We start from the raw sequence: 13,622 nt of genomic DNA, 5'->3' as shown, positions 1-13,622 counted from the left end.
CTGATTCCTCGCAGACTGGGGCACTTGCTTCTTCATCTTCATCTCACATTTGCAGACTGCTTGACACTATCTATCTGTTCTCTAAATTTGTACCACAAACAGTGATCCAAAATACAGCTTCCAAAAAATGCAACCCTCACTAACAAAACTTCAGTTTTCAGAAATAAGCAGCTGAAAGTTCTAATTGCTTAAAACTATTTCTAGAAAGAACTAAACGGTGCATCTAGGATCCATAGCACTGATTTAGAAAGTTTAGATTGTCTACCACTCCAAAAAATAGCTGTAATAATTTAATTTCTTTGAAAGGCAAATAGAATATTTCCTTATTTGAAGAAAAAGAAGATGCCCATTTCAGTTGAAGTGTATCTCTAGGACACACACTTCTAGAACTCAAGCTAATTTTTGTAGGAATTAAGGAGAGCATGGGGTCTGCATACCAGAAAGCCCCTTTTTAATCAACAGTTGACTTTTTGACACCCTATTTGTTTTCATTTGTGTTTTTCTCAACTTTGCCCAGGATGCCATTACTCCCTACAAGGAAATCCTCCAGCTGTATTGGGAGAAAGTGACAGGCTTTGTGAACGCCCGCTGCGATGGACTGGAGCCCTGGCAGCTCATTGGGTTGACTTTTTCTTCCACACTTGCAAGTGTGTGGCTGCATGGCTTCCTCTGCCAGCCTGAGAGTAAGTATTGGACATGGGGGTTTTCTTACCTTTGCAGGGAGGGGAGGTGGCCCTGGCTGTTCTGGGCAGTGGAAGGAAAGAGGGTGGAAGAAGGCCAAACTCTTGTGAAAGCAGACTTTCTGCTGTCACCTAATATTTACCAAATTCTTCTGAATTAAGGTCAATGAAATCAATTTGTTAAATGAAGCTCCCCCATTCTGTCAGAGGGTGCATGGAATGTGCTTGTCTCCTTCCCTTTCCTTTCCCTTCCCTCCCTTTTTCCTTTGGCTAAACCATGTGCTTGTCACAACCCTCTCTTCTTGCCCAAACCCTGGGGAGATTTATGGAGAGCTGGGTTCCTGTGAGCTTAGTCACTGCTGCAGAGTGTCTGGATAACTCCTGGTTGTTTCCCTTCCTGCTGGGGGAACAGATGTGGTCTTGATGCCATCTTGGGGGCACATTTCATCCTCAAAATATTCAAGATGTGATAGTGTTAGGAAATTTTCTTCTTGTAACTTTTTTTTTTAAATATATTTCCGGAGTATCTTCCTGTTTTGAGTGGTTTCTGGTACTGGCAGCTCTTCAGTGGAGCTGCATTCTGCAGAACCTGCAGTTTTCCCTGGTGGTGTGATGGCCTGAGGTCACTGCCATGCCCTCTGAGGTGCATTTCAGTTCCCACAGGCCTTGGGGTTACACTCTGGTGGTAGCTGGTGAAAATTGGCCAAGTTTTTAACTTGATGTCTCTGTTTCTGAAGCAGCCCTTTCTCTTTATGAAGCAGCTGAACAGTGGGAATGTCTGTAAGGAGCAAATTGCTATGAAACTTCTGTTCAGGACAGTTATCTTCCTAGCTAGTATTTGTACTGTTGCACTATGTATTTTGTTTAAGTATGGACTAGCTCTTTGAAGATCTGATTAGACTGTCAGAATTTTTCAGGAGTTTGCAGTCTTTTCTCGCTGTGAAAATTATTAATAAAACAGTGTGCACACTGAGATGTGCAACAGAAATGTTATTTACCAGGGCACTGACAACTATTTACTACAGAATGTGCCAATTAGTGTCCTTGGTAGCTTTTCAAATTGTATGTATGAAGTGAAATGTATATAAAGTGTAGATAAAATTGCAAAGTCTTCAAATGGTTGATTTCTAAACTTTTAGTTATTTTTTGGTTTTTCCTGTAACTGATGGTTTGTAGGTAGGACTGGGAAGGCATTTTGGTGGCTGTAAAGCATCTGTGTCATCCAGATTTCATTCCTGCCTTTGGAGCTACCTGAGGAGTTTTCCAGTGCTTGTCATCAGTGGCCTCTCTCATTTGAGTCTGTGCTGTGGTGGAATTTCTGCTCTTCCCTCTGTCCATTCCCTTTCCCTGAGTCACCTCCCAGTGCATCAAACAGGGCAAATCCACGTTGTGTTGTGGTTGACATTGTCACAAGTGTCCCTTGGTCTGGGAGTCTGTTTCACACTGCTCAGTGGTTTTAAGTAACTACTCTGCTTTGAAGAGGCAGGAGATGTTACTAATTCCTTACCTTTAGCAAACCCTGAAATCCCTTTTTTTCCTGTAAAATTCCACACGTGGGTGTGAATTCCCATGTAGTAGGAAACAAATAACTGATTCCTTTAGATGGCTGCTGTTCTGCAGTCCAGATGTTTACATGGCATAGTCCACCCATGAAAACCTGGCTCTTGGATCCACTCATCTGTCTCACCATGTCCCCTGTGTTATTTCAGCTGGGATCAGGAATGCTGAGCTTGGATCCTGAGCTGCATCAGAAGTTTCTGTTTTGTTTTTTTGTTTCTTAGGTTCCTTTCTGCCTTTTGTCTTTCAGGTTTGACATCCCGAAGTAAAAAACAGTTCTTTAAACTGCTGAGAAAAATGCCATTTGTTGGGGCTATAGTAAGTATTTGAACAAGTACTTACAGGACTATTCCAGGTCCTTTTTTCAGCTCTTTTGGAGAATATACAGTTCAGTGCATCTTTGTTGTCATGTCACTGTGATCCTAATGACCCAGGATATACATCTGGAACGTCTTCTGCTGCCTCCTGATTTAATGACAGGTGTAATTTCTACCCAGTCTTTATGTCATAGCATCACTGCCATAATAAGGGGGTTCTACCTCTTTTTAACTTTTAAGCTGTTTATATTAAGCAAGAATGAGTGAATTCTCCTTGTTTTTAGATTTTAAGAAAATGATTTTAATTCTGGAAGAAGGTCCAGGATTGAACTGAAATTACTCTTCTGAAGCAGTGTGGAGTGTGAGACAGCAATTGTCACATAGACAGCAATTCTACATTGTTGTGCAATGTGTGAGGGTATTGGGTATTTATTTTAATCAAGCAGCTGGCCATGATTTGTTCAGGGCTCAGATAGCTATTAGCAAAAGTTAGCAGAAGGATATCAGCACTTTGTGTAATCATTAAAATGACCAAGGAGCTGTAGTGTGGGAGCTTGTGTTTTTTTTTTAAAATTTTTTTTTTTTTTTAAATTTTTTTTTTTTTTTTTTGGTGCTGGTTTTGGTGTTGTTTTTTTTTTTTTTTTTTTTTTTTTTCCTTTCTTTTTTTTCCTCCTAAAGTCTTGAAACCACAACTGTCAGCATGTTTTAGCAGGTTAAGGACTGGGGATGAAGAAATGCACAGCTGGGTTTATTTCACCTCGTAAACCGTGGTGTCACACTCGATTGCACTTCCTGCTGCTTACTTTGCTGGTGTATTTACACCTTGATTCCAGGGGTCAGATCTCTTCCAGGCAATTTATCCAAAGAGTAGCACAGAGGAATTTTTTTTCCTTTTGCTGTGGATATGGAAAGAGTTCTCCAGTTTCTCCCATTTCACCTCCTAACCTGAGTAGTCCTTGATCAAGCAAGTTCTGCTCTGCTTGTTTCTTGCCTGCCTGTTAGAAGAGGACACTTGATACAATCCCTGTTGTGTCCAGACTTCCCTTCCCAGGGCTAACCCTGCTCCCCTGTGCCAGAGCACTCCTGCTGTGTCCTGTCTGTGTCCTCTTCCTGTTCTTTGGTGGGTTGATACCTGATAACTTATCAGGTACAAGAGGCCTTGACTTTGAGGCATTCCAATGTGCAAAAGTCAATATGCCAACACCTGTGTTGCCTGGAAGAAGGATCTTTACTTTGGAATGTGTTGAGAGAAGTCTGGGGTTTCCTGAGTGCAGGGTGTGAAGAAAGAAATCTCTGAACTGTGCCTGTGGTGGAGATTTCTTTGTTGTGTTTCTGTTTTTGTGGGTTTCTAAGCCATGTGTGTGGGGGTAGAGCAGGCAAAGTACAAACCAATGCTCCTGAAGACCTCTACAAATTAAAAACTGTGACTTGAAAAGGTTTTCTGGGTAAAAATGCAGTTTTTTTTCCTTGAGTTTTATTTTCTGAAGGACTAAGGAAAGGGGTCAAAGCTCCCAGTGGAGCAGTTCATGTCTGCTCCATCAGCACCACAGATACAGGCAGCAGGTCCTGTCCTGCACACATTCAACAACTATTTAGAATTTGACCAGTGCCATAGTTTGATAGACTCTTTTCTTTCTTGTTAGATTCAAAAGAAGATTGATGAAGCCTTGAATGATGTCACTTCCAGTTTATCCTTCCTGAAAGATGAAAGGGAATATATCAAAGCACTGCCAGAACAAGGCATGAGCCAGCCTGAAGTGCTGCAGAAGATGAAAGAGTACAGCTCAAAAGGTGAGTCTGTACTGCAGCAGACACCACACATGACACTTCCTCTCCTAAATGAGTCCCAGTGACTCCTGCTCATGGTTTCAGTTTAAGTATTTTGTCCCCTTGCAAGTTTTTGTCTGTTTCTCTTCTGACATGACTGAGATTCATGCGTTCTAATGCTGTGTTCAGGTATTTACATTGAAATTCTGTTCCTTCCACAAGAATTTCAGGCTGTTGGAGAGATGGGAGAGCTGAGGAGAGGAGGAATATGGAGGAAGTTATCTTTTTGGATTGCATTTCTGAGCAGCTGCCTTGATGTTTGACTTTTACCAGAAATGTGAAGCCCCAGAAAATACTCACAATCAAAAAAAGCAATTTCCAAGTAGGATTGTTAGGGAATTTGCAAGACTGTGACCTCAGTTAAGGGAGACAATGGTTTGTGCCTTGAAAAAGCCTTTTAAGGAAGAGTGATGATGATGTTCTCCTGGCTTGAGTCCACACAAGCAGTGTCTGACACTTCATCTGAGTTGCCTCTCTCATGTAAACATGTTCCCCCTGATTTGTGTGCCTGTTACTCCTAATGAGCAATTTGGGTGACTCCCTGTCCAGGGAAGTAGATACAACTGCCCTGCTCCTATCCCAAATTTGAGAAATGCCTTGAATTTTCTGCTGCAAGAGTGCATCTGCTCCAAATCCAGAAACACACAATTTCATGATCCAGTATCCTGGAACAGCTTCCTTCTTTTCTACTGCTGTGTATTGCTAATGTTGTTTCTGTCTCTGTTTTCTGTTTAATTTTTGTTTCCTTCCTTTACTGGGTTCTTTTTTCTTTTCTAAAGTCGTCCTCCCCCCCTGTTTTTGTCCCCCACCCCTCTGGAAGATGTCTGGAAGTACCAGTTTAGGTGAAATTTAACTGAGGTGCCAGCACTGTGGATTTTAGCAGTACAAACTTGGCTTTTCCATCTCTTCCCAGCTTCCTGTGGTGGTGGGTGCTCTTTGAAAGTGGCTTTAATATAGTGTCCAGTTGGTTGAACAGCAGTTTGGGGAGACTGCTGGGGATTAAGTGGATTATTTATTAATATAACAGCTTGCTCCAGCTACATGTTGGTTATGTGCTGACTCTTTAGTCACCATTTACTTGCTGTTTGCTAAGTTCACACTGTGCCAGCTTCACACACAGCTGTCCCTGGGCCACAAAACTCGGGGAAATCTCAAAGCTGAGTCCTCCTCTATGGAACTGAGGGGATTTTCCTTGTGCTTTTCCACCCTGGCTGGGAATGGCTGTGTTTGTGAGCAGTGTGTGCTCTTCCCTCTCTTGCAGGAGATGTACGCTGGCAGGATGGGAAAGTCTCTGGGACTGTGTACAGTGGTGAAGAGAAACTCACCCACCTGCTGGTGAAGGTAAGGTGCAAGCAGGCCAACTTTGCATCTTCAGGGTGACCAGAAACCCCTCAGAGCTGTTCCAGCATCCCCAAATAAATAGGGAAGATCTAAAACTTAAATCTGGGAAGGGGAATTAGTGGCAGTTTGGGCAGTGTGACTCCGGCCAGGTAACTGTCCCTGTGAAAACACCTCATAGAGATAACTGGGATCTAATCAGATGAGGTGCTGTTCTGAGTGAGAAAGTAATTAGTAATTACAAGTGAACTGGAGACTGGTACTGGAACAGCTTTCACTGAGCAAAGCTGAGCTCCTCTTGGTTTGAGCAAAAGACAAGTTTTGGGAAACATTTTTTGGCATGGTTATGTGGTCCAAATCTTAGACAATGGAGCACTGGCACGCTTCAGTGGTGTTCTTGTGAGGTCTGTTTACCTGCTCAGGAACTCCTCCCTTTGAAAAGGCTGCAAAATAACCTAAACAGCCTAAAGGTTTGTTTTCAAGTACATCTCCTTCCAGAGTTGTTTTGCTAGAAAGGGAAGTCTGGCCCTCTTGTTCCTGGGAACAGTTTTTGTAGCAGCAGTTTTTGTAGCAGGCTCTGTTTGGTGGTTGCTATTGCTGTTTTCTTCCTCATGTTGACATTTTCTGTGTCGCTTTTGGAGAAACAAAGCTCAGAGCAGCCTTTCTGGAGGGGCCTCAGCTTGGATCACTTTGTGGAAACATTCCCTTTGTTTGTGCTGATTATTCACTGGTTTGTTTTGCTGTATTTTATTTAACTTCCCTGCAGTTGCTTTTTGATCTGGACTGCAGGAGGTTGGGGCTGGCCTGTTCCAGCCTTGTATCCTCTGAATCCACAGTTGTGGAATGAGCAGAAATACTGGTTTCTACAGCCACTTTCCTTGTGGTGTGGGTGGCATTTGTGCTTTACTGCCTGCTTCAGAACCCCCTCTTAACAATAAACTTGAGAACAAGTTCTGCTAAGTCACTTTTTTTTTTCCTGACTTGTGTAAAGCAATTGCAGGATGTATCTTGTGTTCTTTAAAAACAGCAGAATTATTAGACCTGTCCTTACAACAAGAGATACTGCTGTGCTGTAGAATCCACTGCAGAGGTCTGAATGCCTTAGAAAAACATTTATTTTTTCTTTATTTTACTCCTTAGCTTCCCAGCTTGTGGCATTTACTTTCAGGAGCAGTTAAGTCCTGTAATATTCTTATGGTAAAATGCAGCTAATTTGCTTCTAGAGTGCACATGGGGAGTTCTTAAAGCCTCATCTGCAAGTCTAACTTTCTGTTTTCTGAAGGTGTATGAAGAGTTTGCCTGGAGTAATCCTCTCCATCCAGATATATTCCCTGGTCTGAGGAAGATGGAAGCAGAAGTAGTGAGGATTGCCTGCACGCTCTTCCACGGGGGCCCCAAATCTTGTGGTGCTGTAAGTAGCCTGTCTTTGCTGCTTGAACATTTTGGGTATTTATGACTTTGACAAGTGCAAATGCACCTTGTGCTCTCCAGGTGAGCATGAGGGTAAGCTCATTCTGGTGTATGCCATGCCAGCTGTGTTAATTAAGCTGTGTTAAGAGGTTGCTTAATTCCTCTTCTTGAGAGAGACAATTCCACTCAGAGAAACAGTTCTCTAAGCAAGACCATTTACTTCAGCTTTTTTTTTTCCCCACTCTTAAGTGACACAGGCTTGATGGCAGTTGGAAAAGAGAACTGGTGTAATGCAGCCTGGCTGGATGTCAGTGGGGAAGTGTGAGCAGAGAAGTGTCACTCTGAGAAGCTCCCCTCAGTTTTACTCTCTGAGCTGGAGATCTGTGAGCCTGCCAGATTGCTGAGCTTGAGGGCAAGGCCAGCTGGCTGGCTGGCTACTCACCAACAAGCAGGCATGGATTGTCAGCTGTCCAGCTGGAAAGCTGTGTTTCCAGGCTCATGTGGCCTTCCTGTGCAAACCAGTTGTACAGTCTTGATAAAATTCCCAGCAAGAGTCCAAATGTGTGTTCTTAAGCTGATGCTTTCAGTGTTGGAAGGCAGTGTTGACACAAGAGCTTATGAGCTGAACTGGCCTTGAGTGGGCTTTCCCTGTCAGCTGGAGGCTTGCTTGTGTTAAGGGGTTGAGAACTGGAGTAGCTTTGTAGAAGGTGTAGTTGGGATCAGACTCCCAGTGGGATTGAAGATGAGCTCGGCTGTGTGGGAGTGCAAGATGTGATTGCGTTTGAGAGGAGGAGGTGACACCCTCTGACCTGACTTTTCTTCTCAGGCCTGCATTCCTTGTACCACCTTCAACTTTAGAGGAGGAACGTGCCTCTTTGCTTATAAAAACCATTTCACCTCGCCTCAGCTGCTTTCTGGCTTGCAGAGCTGAGATTATCCCTGGGGCTGGGCATGAAGCTGTTGGGGCTGGTTTCTGTCAGCAGTTGGGACATTACCTAGCACAGCAGGCAGAGAGCTGTGTGCCCCTGATAGGTGCTTGGGGGACTTTGCTTGCTGAAGCCTGCACAGGGGATCTTTGGCTTTTGTTATGTAAAACACGATGTAAAGGTGTCAGCCTTGGCCTTGGGTGCTCTCCCACTGAAATGGAAAAGTGGCATTGCCTAAGAAAAGGTCAGAACAGGTAAAAACTGCCGCAGCCAGAAGTGAGACCTGCACCAATATACTCTGGGGAATCCTGCTTTTCCTTCTGTCCTCCTGCTTTTCCTTCTGTTCTCCTCTCACTCCTGAGGATAGTCCCACACAGCAAAGGAAGTGCACAGCCTGCTGTGGGATTCTGTCCTAGCTGCTTGAGCACAGCCCCAGTGACAGGGAGAAGGAGAGGGCTGGAAAGTTGATCAGCCGGAAACCAAAGATTAATTGCACCCTGGTAATTGCCATGTCTGAGTGAGTGTTTCCAGTGGACTTCTTGTCTTCCTCCCACTGCTCTTCCTGACTGAAGTATCCAGAGTTGCTGATCCCTGATGGAGAGATGTGGGTGGGTATATGGAGGTCACATGCTTTTTAAGTAGTTGGGCTCGAAGACTTCTCTTACTTTCTTTTCTTCTCCCCAGAATTGAATTAACATTTCAGAATAATTTCTGTAGGCTTGGACAGTTGCAAACTCAGTTAAAAAGAGGATTTTTTTCAAACTGATTATTTGCTTTCTGTCTTGGGAAGGCCCTGCTGCAGCTGGTGGCTCAGTGCTGCAGTTATACTTCTGTGAGTGGTGAGACTGTAAAGCAGAGAGGTTTTTATGCTAAACCAGGGAAAGTGCAATGCTCTGAGTTATCTTTAATCTGTTCAAGAGGAGCTGCTGGCTCATTCTACTGAGAAAGCCTCTGGGTTTACTTGATTCAGCTTTTGCAATGTTGAAATTTAGAACAACTGGTTTTTTCCCCCCCTGAACTTCCTCACTGCCACCTCTGAGAGGCAGAGTGTCATAGTGCCGGGTGCCTGTCCACTGGGTTTACTAACCTGGTTTAAGCAGCAGGGATTGCTTGGCCAATTTGTTGGTGGTGGTCCTGAAGGCAGATGGAACTCATTGGTGTTTCTGGAGAGGGTGTCTGCATCTTTGCTGCGTGGAAAGCACCGAAAATTTTCTGCCTGGACTTCTCAGTGAGGCAGTTTCACTTCCTCTGTGCTTGATTTCCAGAGCACATTGCAGAGCAGCACTTTGTGGCAGTAACACTGCTGCTCAGTCTGGGAGAAGCTGCCCAGTTACACATCTGTGCTGTTCCCAAGGCTGTCAGCAGCCTGGGATCTCTGCGTGGTCCTGCCCTGTGTCATGTGGACGTCTCCCTCAGCAGGATCTCTGGGGATCTTCCTCTTTGAAGGTTTTTGGTGTGCTTCATAAATGCCAGAATGCAGCCTGTCTTTTCTGTGTTTCTGAATGTTAAATCAGATGGGCAGCTTGTGTTATTTACAGGAGTTGCTTTAGCTGAGCCACATGGGCTGTAATTCTCCTTTTGTTGACATGGGCATAAAAGCTCTAACAGTGCCCTGGTGGTTGGGGGGGGTTCAAACATACCTTTGTCTTAAATTGCTCTGAGAGATGTTTCAAGTTTTTAAGCAGTTTTAAAAGTAATATTTTTCAGCAGTGGATGGATGTTTCCTATTTCTCTCTAATTACTACTATTGTTCTTACTTTAATTGTGTTATGCAAGAGCAAAGAGACAGGAATCAGTGAGTTGGGGCGCCTGGAAGATTCTAATCACATTCTTGTAATGATTTGGAAGGACTAATTAAGCTCAGCACATAGAAGAGGAACAGGAGAGTTTGTTCTTGTCTGATGTGTTCATGTTCACAAGCTGCTTTGTTTTGCAGTGTTAGCTGTGTGGATTTCCCCTGTAATTTGGGGGGAGAAATCAGCATTTTTATGCAAGCTGCAGTATTTTTTTTAAGCAGCTTTTTGAACTTTAAAAAGAAAGGGCAGCTTTGAAGTGTAGGGAAAAATTCTGTGTATGTGTGAGACATGTAAGTATTTGATGTGGATCTCTCAGTGAATTCTTCTTCCACTTATTCTACAGCTGAGGACAGGAGAGAGAAGGCAAAATCACCAAATGCAAGCCTAAGCTTCCTGTAGAAACCTATTTTGCCTCTTCTCCCCAAATTCTGTGGCTTCCAAACTTTGGCTGCACATTTGAAGTAGGGAGACGTGAGTGATATGTCTTGAGGGGGATTTAAACTGTGCAGACCTGTCAGATTTTATCTGTAGTGATGAGCAGGTCACCTTGAGAGACACAAGTTGTGGAATTTACAACCTGCAGGTTTCCAGGAGTTTTATGGGAGGCTGCCACAGCATTATGACCATGCAGTGGATTGTGGTGTGGTTTTTTACTCTGTTACTCCAGAAATAAATTGTTGTTTGCTTTTTTTTTTAATTATTATTATTATTCATGGGGTGGTTCAGCTCAGTGAAACTTTTGGTCAGCTTTGTCTCCAGGGTCTGAATGGACATGTTTCTTCAGGTGAAAATGGAAGGAAAACTTCAGAGACCACGCACTGAAGTGGTTCTTTAATATCTGACAGTTTGACAGTGACATGGCCAAAGGAATCCTGGAATAGGGACTGTATCTCTTATTGCTATTGTAATGTTGAGGTTCCAGAGCCCTGGGATTTGGAGGGAGGAAGCAATGGAAGTGATATACTGAGTTTGGAAAGCAGGAGGGATATTTATTCCCTGTGCTCTCTCCCCTCCTATTCTCAAAACAACAAATAAATCAAGAACACAGAATGTCTGTTTACTTTCCTTTTCCCCCCACACTTTGCCTGGCCTTTGAAGATAGTGCAGGGTTGCAGAGCTGCTTAAACAATGCCTGTTTCCAGCCCCTTTTCCCATGGCATGGAAAAGCCTGTGGAGTTCATTGAGAACTGTGGAGAGAAGAATGTGTGTGAGCCCTGGGCGGGTGCTGAATCACCGCGCCTTGGCCGGGCGCCGGCACCGCGGGCGCTGGGGAACTTGGATCCTGTGACAGTGATTCAGGCTCTGGCTACAGCAGAACGAGTTTGCTGTCAGTGGCTAAGCTGACAAAGCCTCCTGTAAAGGAGCAGGCTCCATGCACAGGTATAATCCATGTGGACCAAGAGGATTTTGCTGGTGGAGCTGTGCTGGGCTAAAGATGCTGTTCCAGACTCGGGTACTTCTCTGTGATGGGTACTCCTGAAGTGCTGACTGTGGGCCAATTTAGGAAGCTGAGCTGGCTGAAATTCAGCTTTTTGGGTGGATTTTCAGCTGTCTGAACAAGCTTTCTGTGTGGTCATCTGCCAGTCTGGGTGCCTGGGAGAAGGTCCATCCAGGATGCTCTTCCTTACCCTGCATGTGACTGGCTGCTGACAAGTGTTGGCTCTGACCTACCAAAAACTGTGTGTGCCTCAGCATTGCCATGCAGGGGATAAAGCTAGACTTTGAGGAAAGGCTTGTTACATATGAAGACGTTGGTGTTTTGGTGTTAGGATTGAAATGGGGATAAGACTGTACAGAGGCTGCTTTTTCAAGAGCAGATTATCCAGGTGAGCATAGGGAATGCTGCTCAACGAGGAGCAGGCCTGGTGTTCAGTAACGCAAATCCCAAGATCCCCATGTCCTTCTTAGCAAAGTTTTCACAATCATTATCCTAAGCAGTGTTGCAAGGATAGGTACAAGTATGCAATAATCCCATTCCTCTTCTCCTACCCAGTAGGAAGGCAATCTATCACCAGCTGGGTTTTTTTTTCCCAAAGGTAATCACAACCTGACAGATCTTTATTCATGAAGGGCGTTGAGAAGTGAGTGGCACAGCCCATAAAACCCTTAAAACATTGTGTTCCTGCTGCCTTCCATTTGCTCCACAATTAATGCAGCGATGTCTTTATCCAGTGAGAAGCTCTGTTAGGTTTTATCTCTGACAGCTGTTGCTTTTAAACTTACCCTAAAAAGCAGGAGTTGTCTGTGGTGTGACAGTTGCTTCCACACTGCCTGTGGCAGCAGCTGCTGCTGGCTTGGATTGTGCTAGGAACAAATCCTGGCAGGCTGTGAACTTTGTTCCTTATCTCTGTACTTCATGTTTAGTCATTGTCACACAGTCACATGTTTTGGCATTTTCAGGGTTTGCAGCCATGTCAGCAGGGAAAAACCTAAGGAAAACCCAAATGTCATAAGGCATACAAATGTGCTTGGCTCCTTTTTGTGTTTATTTTAGAGGGGGAAGAGGTTAAAAGGGGAAGTTGCAGTTGGTTCAAGAGGTCTGTGAAGCAAAATGAGTCCCCCATAAGCAGTATAAGTAGGTTTTGATTCCTCATTTTTGTGAATCTCTGTATGTCCAGCTACCCCATATCCTCAGGTTATGGCTCACCCAGTAAGTCAGTCCTGCAGGCTGCTTAAAAAACCAACCTCACATTTTCCCAAGTTAAAATTTTACTGGGGAAGATTGTACCCAGTGTCCCCTGCATGCCAGAACTCATAGAAGCTGACCTACAAGAGACCTTCCACTTGAGGAATTCCTTCCTGTAATGAGTTTAATTTGTGTATTTGCACCAGCTCTTCAGTTCAGGTATGCAATAGTAAACCTGTGTGTGCCTCCCTCTCTTCCACCTCCTGATGTAAACCCTGTGGTCAGGGTGAAGAGGGCTGGGACAGCAGGGTTAGTGAGTGGTGTGGGTACTGGAATGGCTGGGGAGAGGAATGCACAAATTCCTCCTGGTGTAAAATTCCTTGTGTCCCTGGGGGCTTAGAAGCTCTGGTACTGAGCTGACCTAGGCTGGTCTCAGCAGAGAGGAGGTGGGAGAGTTCCAAGTCCTACAGCATTCCAGGTTCTGGGAAGGTTTTGTAGCAGGAGTGGTGCCAACCTTGAGCTGACTGTGCCTCGGTGTGGCACTGCTCCAGACCTAACAAACCCTGCTGGACTGCAGCTGACTTAACAGAGTCAACTTTGTTGTTTCCGTGTACGTGGCATAATTAACCTGTAATGCAGATAAACAATCCCCAGGTAATCAAGAGCTTAAGTACCAGTAGTTTTGTGAGGTGACTGTGCAATGTGGTCCCCTCCTGCTGGGTGCTGGAATTCTATACTTTTTGTTTGTTTTCCCTTTCCCACATCCCATTTAAATAGAGGATTCAGCATTTAAATGTGCATTTTCAAGCTGAGTGTCAGAAAGCTGCCTTGTGCTGTTCAGTGCTTCTGCTGCCCTTCAAACCCTGAGTTGTCCTGTGCACCTTTGAAGCAGAGTCAAGAGATGCTGTTCCTGCGTCGCCTTTTTGCTTTTCCCTCTTGTAACACCCATTGTTGTTTTCCTTGTTTGCTTCTTTTCTGGTGACAGATGACATCTGGGGGGACTGAGAGCATCCTGATGGCCTGCAAGGCATACAGAGACCTGGCTTATGAGAGAGGCATCAAGCAGCCAGAAATGTGAGTGGTGCCACCACAGCTTTTTCCTTTGGGGGCTTGTGGGATTTACTGTCCCCTTGAGCTGAGATGGT

The 13,622-nt window shown here is 44.5% G+C and overlaps 1 protein-coding gene across 2 annotated transcripts in view; it reads left to right on the top strand.

Moving 5' to 3' along the window:
- The window catches only part of SGPL1 (sphingosine-1-phosphate lyase 1), a 30,813-nt gene that overhangs the window by 9,157 nt on the left and 8,034 nt on the right, over nucleotides 1-13,622 (top strand). For both annotated transcript variants that reach the window (XR_005954324.1, XM_041427269.1), the window contains exons 2-7: nucleotides 518-683; nucleotides 2,488-2,555; nucleotides 4,198-4,345; nucleotides 5,643-5,722; nucleotides 7,002-7,130; nucleotides 13,463-13,551. Coding sequence is in view for 1 of the 2 variants with exons in the window: in XM_041427269.1 (XP_041283203.1) it covers nucleotides 518-683; nucleotides 2,488-2,555; nucleotides 4,198-4,345; nucleotides 5,643-5,722; nucleotides 7,002-7,130; nucleotides 13,463-13,551 (680 nt within the window). In the remaining variant the exon portion in view is untranslated. The remainder of the gene's footprint in view (nucleotides 1-517; nucleotides 684-2,487; nucleotides 2,556-4,197; nucleotides 4,346-5,642; nucleotides 5,723-7,001; nucleotides 7,131-13,462; nucleotides 13,552-13,622) is intronic.

Source organism: Onychostruthus taczanowskii, unplaced genomic scaffold, assembly GCF_017590055.1.
Source record: "Onychostruthus taczanowskii isolate IOZ18803 unplaced genomic scaffold, ASM1759005v1 scaffold98, whole genome shotgun sequence".
NCBI lineage: Eukaryota > Metazoa > Chordata > Aves > Passeriformes > Passeridae > Onychostruthus > Onychostruthus taczanowskii.
The sequence above is the reverse complement of the archived record's forward strand: the minus strand, read 5'-3'. Positions and strand labels throughout refer to the sequence as shown.